This window comes from Brassica rapa, chromosome A10 (genome assembly GCF_000309985.2).
Source record: "Brassica rapa cultivar Chiifu-401-42 chromosome A10, CAAS_Brap_v3.01, whole genome shotgun sequence".
Taxonomy (NCBI): domain Eukaryota; kingdom Viridiplantae; phylum Streptophyta; class Magnoliopsida; order Brassicales; family Brassicaceae; genus Brassica; species Brassica rapa.
This window is the reverse complement of record NC_024804.2, coordinates 10,302,272-10,320,854: the sequence shown is the minus strand read 5'-3', so window position 1 is coordinate 10,320,854 and position 18,583 is coordinate 10,302,272. Positions and strand designations below refer to the sequence as shown.

Below are 18,583 nucleotides of genomic sequence, written 5' to 3'. Positions count from 1 at the left end.
GAAAAGGCCGATTGCCTTATAGACTCATCGTTTCCTGTTTTTCATACACGAAAATATAGATCATGTTTAAAATATTACAACTAATAGATTTTAAAATTTAAGGTATACACTATAAGTCAACACTTGAGAAAATGTCTGTCTCTTACAGACCCTTGTGTTCTACAAGCTGTAAAATCAGAACCAGTGGAAGCAATGATGAAGGTAAACCAAAGTGAAAACTGTTCAGGATCTTGAAAAGGAGATCAGTTTCTTCTTTACATTTGCTTTAAAAACGTAGGCTAGATGATTCTGCAGCAAACTGAGGAACGTGGCTAAAGCTTATTCAGAGACTAGAAGATTCCCAACTAGCATAAACAGCACCTATAATCTTATCATGCAAAACCGTATTAGAACACGCTATGATTCCTCTGTCAAGACCTTCCAAGTAAACTCCTTTTGAGAAGTCTAACTTTCTCCCGCCCGCATCACTCACCACACCACCAGCTTCTTCCACAATCACAACTCCAGCTGCGTGATCCCATATCTTCTCCTTGTAACTCGACTGCGCAAACTTCATGAACACTTCAGCGTCTCCACATGCAATCGCTGCATACTTCACCATGCTGTACACTCTCATAGGCTGTTTCCTGAGGAGAAGATTCGTTGGAAATGTAATATATAGAGAGACTTTTGTAAATAAAATAAAATAAACAAATATTAGTTTACCTAACTCCCATGCTATTGGCAAGTCCTGCGGTGAACAAGTGGTTAGAGTTTGCTCTCTCCACTGGCTCACAAACCGTAGCTAAAACCGGATCATCAACTTTCGAAGCCTTAAGAAGCGTTGCAGATTCCGGATATCCACCAGGGATCAACGGCTGCATCCAGGCTTGACCACTACCTCTCTTTGCATACATGACACACCCTTTCGAGACTGATCCAGCTCCAGATTGGTTACAACCGTTACGTAAGCCCTCTTTCTTGACCGGATAGTTAGGACATCCTAGTACTCCCAACAGAACCTTACCGTCCTCTATCAGAGCCAAAGCAACAGCGTACTGATCGCCACGAACAAATCCTAACGTCCCATCGACGGGATCAAGAACCCAGTGTCTTCCCTTAGGACCTCCAGTGGAGTTGCAACGACCAATAGCCTTTAGAATGTCATGCGATCCCAAGGGCTTGTCTGGCTTGGGAAGACCGTATTTGTGAGCTTCAGACAATGCTTCGTTGACCGCGTTGGAGACAGAATCTAAAAGACCTAAAGACTCGGACTTGGAGAGGGAATCAGTGTCCTCTTCAGCGACAATAGAAAGGTTCTGAGTACCAAAAACCTCAGCTAAAACCCAGCTCACAATCGCTTGAACACCCCAATCTGTTAACACAACAAAGCCATGCAAGAAACCAATATTTAATACCATTACAGCTGAAAAAAAAAAGAAATGAACCAATCACAGTATGAAAACAGTTTATTTGTTCAGACCTGATTACATTAGTACTAAACAACATAAAGTGTAAGACTTTTTGGAACATTGGGTTTCATGTTCAATGAACAAGGGACACGTGTGAGTACGGTTATGCGTTCAGTTTGGGGATAAAGATTCGCAAACATTAAGAGAATCTAGTATCGCATATTGGTTAATAACCACCCCAGAAGAACTCAAACGAATCTCGAAAACACATCACGATGAATAATAAATAAAAATTTAGACCTGCGACGGTGACAGGGGAATCATCATCCTTGGACTTAACGTGGCCACCACCGTTACCGTTAGTGGAGGAAGGAAGACGAAGCTTCTCCTGAACTTTTACACACAGAGAAGAAGCAAGGTGCACCACACGCACCGCCGTCTCCATCTCCCTCGCTAAGGATTCCACCTCCATCGCCGGCGCAATCTGAAATTAAAGGACGGAGGAGGAGATTAAATTATCAAAAAGATCTCCACCTTCTTCACATGCTCTCTCTCTCTCTATCTCCCACCACCTCTTTCTTCTCTCTTCTCCTTTTGTTCTCACAAAATAATAACTTTATCTTACTTTTATACTTTTTGTGGCTTTTTATAAAAACTCAAGTTCTCTTTGTCTCGTTTGGTCTTACATATTCCGGGATTAAAACACACAATTATGTGATGATTAAAAAAAAGTAACAAGAATTTTAAATTATTAGACATTTTTCATGTTTGATAAATGCCAAAGACAATAAATAAGTAATATTTGTTTTTTTAATGAAGCCAATGGACCAATGGTGTACACATAAAAAAAAGCTTCTTCTGGTTACAGAAAATCTTAACTTGTGATGGGGTTTGTACTTTGCGGACTTGACTTAAAGTTAGTCATCATAGGTGAATAAAGGAACACGTGGGGAATTTTTTTTTAAAACGTTCGAAATACTAGCCTACCAAATACCATATTTAAATACGTATCCAAAATTAAACCCTTTTCATATAATTTATCTTTTCTCGTATTCGTCCATTTTCGTTTTTTTTTAATTCCATGATAATAAAGTAAACAAGTTGCTGATAAACAAACGTGGACGGCTTTTTTTCTTCTCGTCATTACGGCTTAATAAATATAATTGAAGACGTCAAATGTATTCAGGCCGTAAAGTTGGAACTGTGCATGCGGACAGGGAGCGCATGTGTTGCTGTCCATGTATAACTATAATTAATTAAGGCTGGGCACGGGGCAACTACTCGGAATTTTTCATGTACTTGTAACTCGACTTGCCCCGTTCGAGTATTAAAAAATTGGCCTTGTTTTTGTACTTGATTAAGCAAGTATGCGTTCATATATGAGATACTTGCAAGTAACTTGATGTACTTGTACTTGTTTATCTAAAGTATTTTTTTTTTAATTTAAACCTTTAAAATAAAAATTCCATTTCATTATAATTTGTCCATTGGTCGACAAAAAAAAATAAAAATAAAAATTCCATTTCAATGATTTTAAATTTAGGTGATTGTCTTTATTTATAGCAAAATAAATTGCTTGATTTTTATGTTACAACCAGTGTGAGATAATATAGCGTAGAATTTATGTAAAAAAGAGAGAATTATTTGATTCCACATGTTTGATATATTATACAAGTATTAAACTAACTGAAATAACAATGTAAATGTTATAAATTATTTTGAAAATCAAGGGACAAAATGAGTCAAGTAGTTACAATAAATCTAAGACTTGTTATTTGGTTTGGACTTGCAAGTAATCATATTTGCTAACTTGTTACTTGCCTTGTTATGAAAAGTACTTGTGTTTACGGGGCAAATACGAGGCGGGTAACGATTTTAAGGCGAGTAACAGGTATTTGTGCCTGTAATAAACCTACTTAAAGCTCATGAACCGTCCAAGTAATCGAATAATCATACGTTGGATTCTCGTTGTGGCTGGGGTCCTGGGGAACGAATGGTTCGTAAAGAAAATGATTTTCAATTTTTTTTTGAAATGAGAAAAAAGGATTTTCGTTATCAAGTTAATTTTCAAGTGGAAGTTCACTTTTAGACCATTTCCAATGAAACTATATTTTTCCTTTATAATTTAACTAAAATAGAGTAATTCTAGAGTAACTTTTGCTTCAATGGTGTTACTTTATAATAGAGTTACTTTATTATAAAGTGAAATATAGAAGAATATCATTTTTCCATTTCAAATATAAAATGAAAAAGTGATATCCTTTTATTTTCTTCTCTATAATAGAATGACACTACTTTAGTGATAATTATAGAGAAAAAAAAATGTTTGGGTTGAAAATGCCTTTTTTACTCAAAAAAGTACAAGTTCACTTTTAATGAGTGCTAGAAATGTTTTTTTCTTTTTCTTTTTAATTTAAAATAGCAAAGTTGAAAATCATGATTTCTATTTAAAATTATAGGACAAAATAAGATAAATCCCAAACATGTTTAGATTTTAAGAATACTGCCAAGATGTTTACGGATGCGAAAGTGCAGTGAAACTTCAATTGTATCAACTATCGAGTGTTAAAAATTCTATAGCATATTTTACTGTATATAAATAGTTAATCTATTTTGTTTTAACATTGAGTAATACATTAAACCATATCATATAATCTTCAATTTTATTACATATGATGATCAATTACCTGCAACATATGTGATAATGATGAAGAGTTCCACAGATAAAGATTACATTATGAAGCTCTCCTGAAACACTTGAACAACTCCTCGATAGACATGCTCTCTGCACAACAAACGACCACAATGAATAGCTCTGTCTGCAATATTCTGGAAACTCCGATAAGTTTCACAATTGCATAGTTTAGAATTCGAATAGAAGAAGCTTTGAAACTTTTTTATAATTGGTCTATTTGGTATATATATATATATATATATTATAGTAATGAGCTTCTTATGAATCTTTGGTTTTTAAATCAGAAAATAAGCTCAAAGGGTCCATAACTAAGTTGATGGTGGTTATGAATCTCATTGGGAATGTTGAATCGCATCGTCCAATTCCAATTGACTGATTTAACAGAAGGAAAAAAAAACAAAAACTGATAATTTAGACAACGATGACATGTCAAGTGGAAACCAAGGTGGTGATTGTTTTAGTAGTTTTTAGTTTTAGTTTTTGGTTTTTAGATTTTAGTTTTTTGTTTTTAGATTTTGGTTTTTGGTTTTCAGCTTTTAGTTTTTGGTTTTTAGATTTTAATTTTAGTTTTTGGTTTTGCTGTATTTTTTTCAAAAATTAATTAATACATTACTTTAAAATAATACAACAAAATAGCAATAAATATTTAGATTTTACAATTAAAATTTATCAAAATACTAATGATTATTATTTTAAAACAAAATACAATAATTATTCTTGTTTCTCTCTAAACGCTATGTCTTCTCTCTAGAGTACAAACAAGAGTAAACTGTTCCGGTGGCTGGTGAGCAATCGCCACCGGTCGCCACCCCGTTTCTTTTATTTTTTGTTTTCTTGTATTATATTACTCTTGTCCTTTTCGATCTATAGATCGATAGCTTTCTTCGCTTGGCGATACTAGTCTCTTCCGGTTAGCGGAATAAAATATTTCGGCTTTGTCCTATCAAATTTTCCGTTTGCGGAATTTGTTTTCGGCTTGATCCGATCTCTTTTTGTTGTGTTCTTTAGCTCTTATCCTTCTGTTCTTCACTCTTATTCCATCTGTTTCTTGAGAATTAATTTTCTTCTTATTGGCATGCTCAACTCTTGATTCAGAATAGGAATAAATCTTCGCAAGTAAAGAAAGTGGAGTTTCCATGATGATCAAGATAGAGAGTCAGAAGATGCTAGTGAGATTTGAAGCAGAAATAAAAGAGTTGGAGCTGTCGTATGACAAGCGTTCCGACAACGTTCTGTCTCAGTCTTATTGAAGCCTCTTCGCTGGAATTAACCCTAATATTGGAGATGAAATCCTTACTGAACAGATGGCGATTGAAGGAAACCAGAGCAAACAAGCAGTTCAAGTGGAGTCAGAGATGATGAACGAGGTTGATCGGCAAAGTTCCGGTGACGTTTCTCTTTCTCTGTCCAAGGAAGCGGTGGCGTCCAAGAAGCAAACACGTAGTATACACGTGTTAGGTTTATGTTCATCTTTATCTTTTAATCTTGGGCTCACTTTGGGCTGATTGTATAATCTAAAATCCTTGAATTTCTTGTATGGCCCACTGGGCATGATTTTAATAAAACCAAAAGTTGACAAAAAAAAAAAAACAAAATACAATAAAATATTTTAATTATTATATTTTCATGAAAAATATATTATAGTAAAATATAAATCATAAAATATATATAAATTACACAAAAATAAATATATTAAGTTTTGAAATTACTTAGAAATTTTTCTTATATAAATTATTTTAATTTTTAAAACTTGAAAAGCAATAGTTTTTATTATATAAATATTATAAATTATACAAAAATGTAAATACATAGAATTTTGAAACTAATTATAAAATTTCTTATATAAATTATTTATATTTTCTTAAAGTTGAATGGCAATTTTTATATTTCAGGATTATACAATATATTTTATTAATAAAACATATTATGTTTTCGTAATTTTCTTTATTTTTAATGTGACTAATAATTATTAAAATAATTTTATTGTTTTATTTATAGAAACTAATAACTAAGTTTTAAATTAAATAATATCATTTATTAAAGGGCAATTGTCAATAATAGCACCTTTTGAAGTTTATGTCTCAAAAATAGCACTAGAAGGAGAAAGTCACAAAAATGACATTCATTAAAGGGTAAAATATCCATAATACCCTTGGTTTAAAATTAAATAAGCAAACAAAAATAAATAAAAATAAAATAAAATAAAAATAAAAAAAAATGAAAAAAAGAATTTTTTTTATAGTTTCAGATTATATGTTTTCAGATTCAAAATTTTTATAATTTTTTTTTCAAATTTTTTTTATTTTTTTTTTCAAATTTTCTTTTAATAATTTAAAAATACTTTTTCAAACTGTTTTTAAAATTTTTATTTTTTATTTTAGAATTTATTTTTTATAAAATTTTAAACCCTAATTCCAAAACTCCACCCCTTAACTCTAAACCCCAAGGTTTGGATTAATTAACCCAAGGGGTATAAGTATATATTACCTCTTTAATCAAAACCTATTTTGTGACTTTTAGCTTTGAGTGCTATTTTGGGAAAAAAAACTTGGTTTAGTGCTATTCTAGTCTTTTTTTCTTTATTAAATAAATAAATTTATTTACAGATATAAAACACAAATTAAAATATTTCACACTATTTTTTAAATGATATCTAATGTACAAAATATTTTATGATAATTTTATTTTTATGAAAATATTAATTATTAATGAATTAAAACTCATAAAAATTGGTTTTTAGTTTTTCTTCATAAATTGGTTAAACTTTTCAAAAACTAGTTTTCCTAAATTTTAGAGAATCTATTTATTGAAAATCTTGATTAACTCAAATGATTTTTACAAAAACAAAAACTAAAACCAAAAACTTGATTGGACGAAAAATAGTTTTTACAAAAACAAAAACCAAAAACTAAAGCAAAAACTACAAACAACCAACCTCTAAGAACATCATTATCCCAAGTTTTTTATTGGGTCTCTTGGCATAATTAGAATTAAAAAGAAAAAAAACATAGACATTAAAACAAGAGACGGTTCTTTTTTCTCCTAAATAGGAGACGTTTCTTCTTCTCTTCTCTTCCTCAAGTTTTGTTGTTCTTTTTTTTTCTAATGATTGCTTTTCTCGTGATGTGAGTAATCACGCAACTACTCATTAGACCATCGTCTGATTCGATTCTCCTCGCCCTATAATCGTAAAGCTTGCACGATAGTTTGTTGTATAGACAGTTATCAATTTATTGGCACTTTCAAGTTTCGAAATCAGAAATCTCAGAGTGAAAAGAATCATTCATTGATTTACTCATTCCTTGTTATCAGGTTTGAAGTCACGGACGGTGTTTGCTAGGTGTCTAATAATGGGCGTGGCGCGCTGGGCGAGCAGTTCCCGGAGGGAGAACGATACTTTGGCTTCGAAAACTTCGGCAGTGTCTTGCAGGTTGGTCGATACTCGATAGGTTCTGTTTTGTGCACAATTTTGATAGGACCGGAAGACCTGTTTGTGTTCTGTTTTTGTTCAGTGTTGTCAAGTAATCGTTTTATGATTATGAACGGTTCCTCTTGTGCAGGCACTTTACTTTTGTGCTCCCTTCCGTGAATACTGCACAAATAATAAAAGTGAGGAGAATCTCTTGACCTGCTTGGCTGATTTGTTTTCTCAGGTGATTATGATCCCTAACTCCTGTGTGTTTGATGGATGTGTACTGCTTGGGTGTTTTGTTTTTATTCTCCTGTGTTGAGAGCATCATGTCACTGCAGATAAGATGGACATTCTGGCGGTGCTAATTTTATTGCCGTTTTTTCCCAATGGATTAAACTGTTGTGTTACTATATTCTCATGCAGGATGCACATGAGTTCCTTAATTATTTGCTAAATGAACTTGATGAAATCTTTCAGAAAGAGGCAAAAACGGACAATGAAACTTCATCATCTCCTGGAAAGATTTCAAATGGACCAAAACTTCTTCAGGCAAATGGTGTTCATAAAGAGCCTACTGTTACATGGGTGCACAAGATTTTTCAGGTAACGATCAGTTCCTTTTGGCTTCATTACTTACCAGAGTAAAGCTTAACCGAGTCCCCAAACCAAACCAGATCATAAAGTGATGTCAAGGTGTTTTAGCACAAACTATATTTGTATACTTCTAGCACAAAGTCTTAATTTTCTCTCTTCTCATAAAAACCTGATCAAAGCCATAATCTCAACGTCATGTTCCCTCTTCTCACCAAACCAAGATCAAAGCCATAATCTCAAAGTCATATTCCCTCTTCTCACCAAACCAAGAGTAACCATTTAAAAAAAAATATTCTCTTGTTGTATATCACAAATATGGTATTTTCTTCTCAAAATACCTTTCAAGAATCAAATGATGATACATTTGATCAATATTTTGATCAAACCTTTGAGAATTTTACCATTGGTAATAAAAAAAAGCAAGGAAACAAAGAAAAATGTTTAATATTCTTTTATTTTTAAGAACCCTAAAATAAGAGACTTGCAATGGAGACATAAAAATCTCAAGTTTCTTAACTAAGTCTCTTAATCAACTTTATTCTTTAAATACTATTAAAATTCAATTAAGAGACCTTTAATGGATATGTAGGATAAAGATGCTCTAAAACCCACTAGAAGACCAAACACTCTCCTGCCGAATCAGTGCTGCCGGAACCGTGGCGGCGGAAAATCATCAGCACCGGTAGACAAAGAAGTAGACTACGCTAATTACTTCTGCGCATACTCGTTCCTCTACCACCAGAAAGACATGCTCTCCGACCGTGTCCGTATGGACGCTTACTTCAACGCCGTCTTCGAGAACAAGCATCACTTCGCCGGCAAGGTATGAAACCTTTTGGACTTTCAAGTCATTGGTCTCTCTCTCTCTCTGTAACGGTTGGCTGATTTTTATGTGTGTTTGTGTAATGGAAGACGGTGTTGGACGTTGGAACAGGGAGTGGGATTCTCGCGATTTGGTCAGCTCAAGCTGGTGCTAGGAAAGTTTATGCTGTGGAAGCTACTTCAATGGCTGATCATGCTCGTGCTCTTGTCAAAGCTAACAATCTTGAACATGTTGTTGAAGTCATTCAAGGTTCTGTCGAAGATATCTCTTTGCCTGAGAAAGGTGGAATGACTTGAATCCACTTCAAGTGATAGGCACACCTACAATTGTCAAAGAGATGGATTGTTTGTTGACAGCTACCGTCAGTGAGATCGAGGAAGTCAGATGTAATGTAACCTCAGTCATCAATGGACAGAACACAAGGCTATGTGGTTTTGGTGGATGGTTTGATGTTCACTTCCGGGTTAGTTCATTTACAGATTCTTTGTGTTGGCATCATATTGGTGTTTTGTGTTGAAGAAACTCTTACACGTTGCTATTACTTGTTTTTCTTTCAGGGGAGAAAAGAAGATCCAGCGCAGCAAGAAATCGAGTTGACCACAGCTCCAAGTGAACAGCATTGCACGCATTGGGGACAACAGGTACATACATATACTCCCTCAAATTGTTTCGTTTATTCAATGCAAAGTTATGCTTTTTCTCTTTCTGTTTGGTGAGAATCGAACTGAAAGACTTTGGAATGATCGGAATGTGGCAGGTTTTCATTATGGCTGATCCTATAAATGTTGGGGAAGGTGATCATCTGAACCTTGGTTTGGTGATGAGACGGTCAAAGGAAAACCACAGACTAATGGAGGCTTCTGGCAACCCTAAGGAGTCTTTCAAGAAGACTTATTTCAAAGAATGATCATTACAGAAACTGGTACGATGAGCTCTTTTCCATGGGGGGAGCTTGTATCCAATGCATGAACTCTCATGTAATGTTATACTATTTGCTTCTAACTTTTTTTTATGTAACGAGCAATTTACATCTTATATATTAAAACAGAAGTCATGACTTATTTTCATGTGTGATTTTTTTTAGTTTGGACCGTTCCAAGAAAATATCATATTTTACATAAATTCATTATTATATCTTTTAATATCTTTATCTTTTTATTTGAAATACAAATGAATATATTTAAAATGTTCTAACAAAATCTTTTTAAAATCTTCTTAGAATCTTTTTTAAATTTACTTTCGAAAATTGTTAGTTTTAATTTAAATTATCATAAAATAATCTTATATATTAAAACAGAAGTCATGACTTCTTTTCATGTGTGATTTTTTTAGTTTGGACCATTCCTAAAAAATATCATATTTAACATAAGTTCATTATTATATCTTTTAATATCTTTATCTTTTTATTTGAAAAACAAATGAATATATTTAAAATATTCTAACAAAATCTTTTTAAAATCTTCTTAGAATCTTTTAAAATTTACTTTCAAAAATTAGTTAGTTTTAATTTAAATTATCATAAAATATAATTAGAAATTAAAATTGAATATAGTTTTGGTTTATAAACGAAAATTTAAATAAAATGAAATTAATTAATTTCAAAAATATATTTATTAATAATTTTTAAAGATTTTGTTAGAAATAAATATTTATTTTTATTTTAATTTTTCAAATTTGTTTTCTAATAAAATAAAAATCATGATTTTTTGATGAGTGATATTTTTATTTGGACCATCATTTAAATTTTATATTAAATGTATATCACTAATGCTAATATACATAATATTTTTAACTACTTTAATCATAATATCTTTTATATCTTTTAATTTTTTTTTAAAAAAAAAATTAAAATTCTAACAAATCTCTTGAAAAAGATTATAATAAGATCTTAATTGTCATAAATTGAATATAAATATTTTCAACTAATTTTGTAATTAGTAATGAAATGTTACTAACAGAATAAAATTATATCCTATTTTATAAATTTTATAATAATATCTTTTATTTTAAAATAAAAATGTTATATTGAACAAAATATGATAAAATTATTTTAAATTGATAAGTTAACATATTTTATTTTCATAAATATAAAATATTTATGCTAAAAATATAATATGTTGGTAGAACGGGTTAATATTAGTAAACTATATAATACATGTATAAAAAATTAACTTATCTTAAAGTTTTTAATATACAGTAATTTATTATATAAAATTAATAAACATTAAAAAATTACTAAAAAAATCTAGCGATTTGAATTACGGATCATGATTATAATAAATTAAATACAAAATTGTTTTCATATATGTTGTTTCATGCATTAAAAATTTTAGTTTAGTAATCAAACGCAAATTCAATAAGACAAATATATAATAAGCAACATATATATGTGATGATTTTAATTTACAGTATGAAAACTATAAAATTATTATATTTGGTATAATTATACAAATATTTAAATATGTGAGTAACATTAAAAATATATAATAATTATGTAAAACAAATATCCATATATATAAATGTGAAAATATATACCCGCACGGTTGTGCGGGTGGAAATCTAGTTAGAAATTAAAATTGAATATAGTTTTGGTTTATAAACGAAAATTTAAATAAAATAAAATTAATTAATTTCAAAAATACATTTACTAATATTTTTAAAGATTTTGTTAGAAATAAATATTTATTTCTATTTTAATTTTTTCAAATTTTTTTTGAATAAAATAAAAATCATGATTTTTTGATGAGTGATATTTTTATTTGGACAATCATTTAAATTTTCTATTAAATGTATATCACTAATGCTTATATATATATATATATATATATATATATATAATATTTTTAACTACTTTAATCATAACTAGATTTCCACCCGCACAACCGTGCGGGTATATATTTTCATATTTATATATATAGATATTTGTTTTACATAATTATTATATATTTTTAATGTTACTCACATATTTAAATGTTTGTATAATTATGCCAAATATAATAATTTTATAGTTTTCATACTGTAAATTAAAATCATCACATATATATGTTGCTTATTATATATTTGTCTTATTGAATTTGCGTTTGATTACTAAATTAAATTTTTTAATGCATGAAACAACATATATGAAAATAATTTTATATTTAATTTATTATAATCATGATCCGTAATTCAAATCGCTAGATTTTTTAGTAATTTTTTAATGTTTATTTATTCTATATAATAAATTACTGTATATTAAAAAGTTTAAGATAAGTTAAAATTTTATATATGTATTATATAGTTTACTTTTATTAACCCGTTCTACCAACATATTATATTTTTAGCAAAAATATTTTATATTTATGAAAATAAAATATGTTAATTTATCAATTTAAAATAATTTGATCATATTTTCTTCAATATAACATTTTTATTTTAAAATGATAGATTTTATTATAAAATTGATAAAATAGGATATAATTTTATTCTTTTAGTAACATTTCATTACTAATTACAAAATTAGTTGAAAATATTTATATTCAATTTATGACAATTAAGATCTTATTATAATCTTTTTCAAGAGATTTTGTTAGAATTTTAATTTATTTTTAAAAAATTAAAAGATATAAAAGATATTATGATTAAAGTAGTTAAAAATGTTATGTATATTAGCATTAGTGATAAAAATTTAATATAAAATTTAAATGAGGGTCCAAATAAAAATATCACTCATCAAAAAATCATGATTTTTATTTTATTAGAAAACAAATTTGAAAAACTTAAAATAAAAATAAATATTTATTTCTAACAAAATCTTTAAAAATTATTAGTAAATGTATTTGTGAAATTAATTAATTTCATTTTATTTAAATTTTCGTTTATAAACCAAAACTATATTCAATTTTAATTTCTAATTATATTTTATGATAATTTAAATTAAAACTAACTAATTTTTGAAAGTAAATTTAAAAAGATTCTAAGGAGATTTTAAAAAGATTTTGTTAGAAGATTTTAAATATATTCATTTGTATTTCAAATAAAATGATAAAGGTATTAAAATATATAATAATGAACTTATGTAAAATATGATATTTTCTAGGAATGGTCCAAACTAAAAAAATCACACATGAAAAGAAGTCATGACTTCTGTTTTAATATATAAGATATCTTTTATATCTTTTAATTTTTTTTTAAAAAATTAAAATTCTAACAAATTTCTTGAAAAAGATTATAATAAGATCTTAATTGTCATAAATTGAATATAAATATTTTTAACTAATTTTGTAATTAGTAATGAAATGTTACAAAAAGAATAAAATTATATCATATTTTATCAATTTTATAATAATATCTATCATTTTTAAAAAAACGTTATATTGAATAAAATATGATAAAATTATTTTAAATTGATAAGTTAACATATTTTATTTTCATAAATATAAAATATTTATGCTAAAAACATAATATGTTGGTAGAACGGGTTAATATTAGTAAACTATATAATACATGTATAAAAATTTAACTTATCTTAAACTTTTTAATATACATTAATTTATTATATAAAATTAATAAACATTAAAAATTACTAAAAAAATCTAGCGATTTGAACTACGGATCATGATTATAATAAATTAAATACAAAATTATTTTCGTATATGTTGTTTCATGCATTAAAAACTTTATTTTAGTAATCAAACGCAAATTCAATAGGACAAATATATAATAACCAATATATATATGTGATGATTTTAATTTACGGCATGAAAACTATAAAATTATTATATTTGACATAATTATACAAACATTTAAATATGTGAGTAACATTAAAAATATATAATAATTGTGTAAAATAAATAAATAAATATATATATATATATATGTGAAAATATATACCCGCACGGTTGTGCGGGTGGAAATCTAGTCTATACTATTAAAAGGGAAGCACACTTGAAAAGTCGACTTATAAAAGGTTGTTGGACCTATTCATTAGAAAAGTTAATATGTCTTATTTTATACTTACCTTAACTAATCAATAATTACCCATATTATTAAAAGGAAACAACCCTACCGTCTAGCATAATTATATCATACATCTCAATATTGTTATTCACTTCATTAAGTAAGGAAAAGTCAAAACAAAATATGTTTTCGACCTTATATAAATGACCAAACGTAAAGAATCAAAATACTACCCGGTGGGTTATCAAATTAGTTGGTATGGTATTCATGTACTTTTTTAATAATATACGTATGAACTTATAACATATGTTCAATGCTATTATGTATATTTTAATTGCAAACCAAATCTCTATACCATGAACGATATATTATATATTTATTTGACTTTCACCATTTTCATGTAATTTCTTGAATATATGTATTTTTTCAGATACATATTTTCAAGAGATTTTTATCATATTTTTAGTATAAATCAAACCATGTACCCTAAACCGTATTTCCATTAACTTCTAAACCATATATCCTAAACCTATTTCATATATTTCTAAACTATAATCTGATTATATAATATGTAATTTATATGACAAATCAAATAGTTTTTTTATTTTATGTATTATTATAAAATACATGAGAAGTTTAAACAAAATTTTAAAAAGTATTTTCAGATTTTTCTGGGGTTTTACAATAACAATCAGTGTCGGTTCACGGGTTTTGGATTTTAGCAAATTTTTATTTAATAGGTTTTTTTAAATCCAAATTTTTTGTAACATATCAGTTGGTAGAAACATAAGTCAGCCCAGATTATATACGTTCATGGTTTATTTCAGTTGCGGGTCTATATTGGATATAAGATACTACTTATATTTTAATTTGTCTGTAAACTACATATGTACCCCTAATAAAAGAACTTAAATAATTTGTAAAAATAGAATGTTTTTTCGCACCATTTAAATGTAGATACACTATCGGTCTTCAACCTTCGCTTATGTTCGTGTATTTTGATTTTTAGTGTTTTGGTTCTAGAAATCTAGGAACCGTTCATGTACTCACAAAATTTGGTTTGGTTTCACTTAGGTTATTTAGATTTTGCTTTGATTCGGTAGCAAAGTTGGGAACCGGCCACCATCACAAAAAATTGGGTTCAATTCTGTTCTGATTCGATTCTGACTTTTTTTTTGCTAATTTCATATATATATATATAAAAGTATTGGTTAATTTGGAGTTTTCAGCTTAAATATCGGATAATTCATTTTTGTTTGAAAAAAAATATCGGATAATTCGGATAAATTTAAACATTTTGAATAAAAAATATTCAGGTAATTCAAAATTTTGAGTAATTTGGTTTATAAATAGTAGTGTTAGGATATTTGGTTATTTAAAATTTAAATATAATTATATTTTGTATGTATATAATTTATACTTTTAAATTCAGATATCCATTTGGTTCTCGGTTCGGTTTTAGTTTTTTTGGTTTCAGAGATATGAGATATGCTCTATTATTTTTGAAATTCATTTTAAATTTGGTTTTATGTTTTCAGTTTGATACGGTTCGGCGGTTTCACATAAATGTGTATATACCTATGCACATATTTTATAGAAGAATTCATATAAAATAATTTATTTAATTTAAAAAATAAATCCGCGTTTTCCAAACACGGGTCAAAATCTAGTTGGTAACTTAAAACTCTCTTTACAAGGCTGTTTTTTTTAAACAGATTTTGATAGTATTTAGTAAAACTTGCTTGATTGTTAGCTTTGATTCAATCCTTTTTTTTGTGTGTTTGCAGTGTTTCAAAAGACAATGATATGTATTTCATGTTTATTTACCATTGTTGATGCAAAACATTGTTTTTAGGAATCCAAGTTGATTCTCTAGTTCAGCTACTCGGGTAAAAAAGCTAATCAAAAGTTGATTTGGGATCTGATGTTTCGACCAAAAGAAAGGGAATATGAGAGTAGTAGTTAGAGAAAGAAAGAAAGAAAGAGTGGTTAGCTATAGTATTATTTTTCTTCTTACAAAAATGCTAAAGAACGAAACACGGCCAATTAAGATTCACGGTTTTGACGTGATTGACGGTTTCGGCGTAACTAACGTTTCATTTCATTTTCTTTTAACTGAGATTGCAATTTAATCATTTGTATCAATCAGTGTTTTAGGTATGCCGATTCAAATAGAATTTTGATAATGTATTTGTAAGTTGTTAAGCCAATAATTTTCTTACAAGTTTTATATACAGTTTTTTTATTAAATGTAAAATTGATTACAAATGTTTTACAACAAAAGTGCAATATGTTTTTGAACGTAGACACGTTTCCTAAATATTACAAAGAGAAAGTTGAAAATTTGAAATAGCTTAGAGCATGATTAAATCAGATTCTTAATTTGGAGTTTTTAATTCATGATTTAACATTTTTTTTTTTACATTTTTCGGCTAAGAATCGACTCTTATATCTTTTATTTTAAAAATAGTTTTTAACTTTTCTTAATTAAAAATTAAAAAACGGTTATTAGCTTACGAATCTGAGTTAATCATGTCGTGTTTCAGACCAACTTTTAAATATATATTTGTGTCTCCCATAGCTCAAGATAGACTACTAGAGGCGACTTCATCCGGATGTTCATTAAAATCACCAAATAAAATCAATTTTTTATAGAAAAAATAGAATAATTATGGTTACTGCGAACATTTTCTCACAGTTTATCTTCTTTCCTCTACAGTTTCTTTATATTCTTTATCTAAGAATTCATATATATACCCTTCAATTTATTATATTCATAGTTTGATAGTATCGGCTATTTCTGAATACCAAATCACTAAGCTTTTCTGTTTTTTTTTTTCCTTTTTCTTGTTTTTCTAGAACACAGAATTTTATAGATGTATTAGTACAAATTTAGCAATGAATAATGAAGTATTTTCTTGATTTGTAACATTCCAGAAAATATTAGACATATAAATATTTCCTGGTCCTTTTGCTTGTTTCATCAAATTAATAATTCTTGATGTTTTAAATGTTCTGAGTCTGTTGGCTGCTTGCAGAAGAGAAGTTCGAGTTCCTGGCTCCCTAGGTTTAATTACTTTTGAGAACAATATTAATATCATTTTCTATCGCTTATCAAATTCACTATATGCTGCTACATATATTAGTGTTTCGATTTTTGTTTTCACATTTTATAGAACTACACACAATAATCAATATTACATATTCATATTGGCTTTTGGAACATATATTAAATGAAATTGATGATTTTGGAAGTGGGTCTAACATGTTCTAATTTCCGGTGAGAGCGATTATTTTTAACTAAACAAACTGGATATTACGTAATATATTTTCCCCGAAAATGACACATATTATCATGTTTGTTCATCGGGATTTATAGAAGCTAACAACCACAGAATAGAGAGAAGATATCATAGAAAACTTTGATTTAATTCTGCGATACAAATTAAACGTATAATTACTAAATAATATTTTCGAGCTACTCTAAAATTAATATATGTCTCATAGATAGACATTTCCAATCGATTTATCCTACTAGAAGACGTTGGACCATTGTCTAATCATCGAATTTATACATAATTAATGAATCTTATGAAACATAAATTACTATAATCACACCTTACAAATAATTTCAACGCGTTCATCATCTGAATATGATATTAACTTTATGTGCCGTTTAGGCCAAAAAGTTATATAATAAACGAATCTGATTTAAAAGTCTTACTAGATTTTGATCCGCGCTTTCAAAGCGCGGGTTTTTTTTTTGTTTTTTTTTTCAATTGACAAATATTTAGTAAATGTCACATTTTCATATATTTGTGTTTTATTTTATAAAAAACTTAAAAATTTGATCTTTATTTATCGTATTTCATTTTAAATGACTATTTATGTTAAAAAAATTAAACTTTATTTTTTTAATGAATTAAGTTGGTATAACTCTGATAAATTAATTTTATTATGGGGTTAATATTTTAATTAAAAAATTATATACTTTTAATAAAGATTTATACTTTTCAATAAAAAAATTCAATTATTTTTATGAATGCTTAAATTATATTAAGAAAAGAAAAAATAATAATTAAAAATAGTTGAAAAAAAAATATTTGAACTTGGACTCAATGGCCCAAAGGGAAAAAAAAGTGAGAATTGAATCTGATTTTTTAATAGGTCCAAATGGCCCAAGAGAGATTTGATTTGGGCTGGATCCAAAAATAATGACCCAATATAAATTTGTTATTAATATTATTTAATTACTCTTAATGAAACATGCAATGTTAGCGAAGAAAACATGTCCTTAAGGTAATTATGACAATAGAATTCTGCTTTAATAGTATAGATAAAAGTTAGTACGTAGTTGTCTTCTAAATTCCAGCATTGGAACAATAATAAGTTAAAAACTTTTTAAAGTAAATAATAAAGATTGTTATAGGAATCATGTGGTTCGATATAGGAACGCATGTGCAAGCACATGGTGCGACCTAACGCCTTCATCCTCTCCACTATCATAGTATTATTTTTCTCCGGATATATATTATAGTTTTTTTTGACTAAATATATATTATAGTTTATTCGGCTGTGTATGCATATGAGAACGAAAATTTTACGTCGTGTTATGATTCCCAAATCCCCCCCAAATTTACGAATACTCCGACATATAATTGATCGAGAAGATAAAGTTGCACGCTAAATGCCGCAGTCCTTTTCATGTTTGAAATACATGGTCGTCTAAT

The 18,583-nt window shown here is 28.1% G+C and overlaps 1 protein-coding gene and 1 pseudogene across 1 annotated transcript; one reads left to right on the top strand and one right to left on the bottom strand.

Annotated features, from left to right (window-relative positions):
• Nucleotides 1–58: 58 nt before the first annotated feature.
• Nucleotides 59–2,444, bottom strand: LOC103844892 (PAP-specific phosphatase HAL2-like). The gene is made up of 3 exons (XM_009121719.3): nucleotides 1,692–2,444; nucleotides 706–1,354; nucleotides 59–626 (listed from the first exon to the last, which is right to left on the bottom strand). The coding sequence occupies exons 1-3, from the start codon at nucleotides 1,861–1,863 to the stop codon at nucleotides 323–325; spliced, it is 1,125 nt and encodes a 374-aa protein (XP_009119967.2). The 5' UTR covers nucleotides 1,864–2,444; the 3' UTR covers nucleotides 59–322.
• A 2,946-nt stretch (nucleotides 2,445–5,390) lies between these two features.
• Nucleotides 5,391–13,913, top strand: LOC103844891 (annotated as a pseudogene).
• The last annotated feature ends 4,670 nt before the right edge of the window (nucleotides 13,914–18,583 follow it).

Coding starts and splice junctions, on each gene's coding strand:
- LOC103844892 (XM_009121719.3), bottom strand. CDS start 1,863: ATGGAGGTGGAATCCTTAGCGAGGGAGATGGAGACGGCGGTGCGTGTG. Junction 1,355..1,691: donor TTCCCCTGTCACCGTCGCAG/GTCTAAATTTTT, acceptor TTGTGTTAACAG/ATTGGGGTGTTCAAGCGATT. Junction 627..705: donor GCCAATAGCATGGGAGTTAG/GTAAACTAATAT, acceptor TCTTCTCCTCAG/GAAACAGCCTATGAGAGTGT.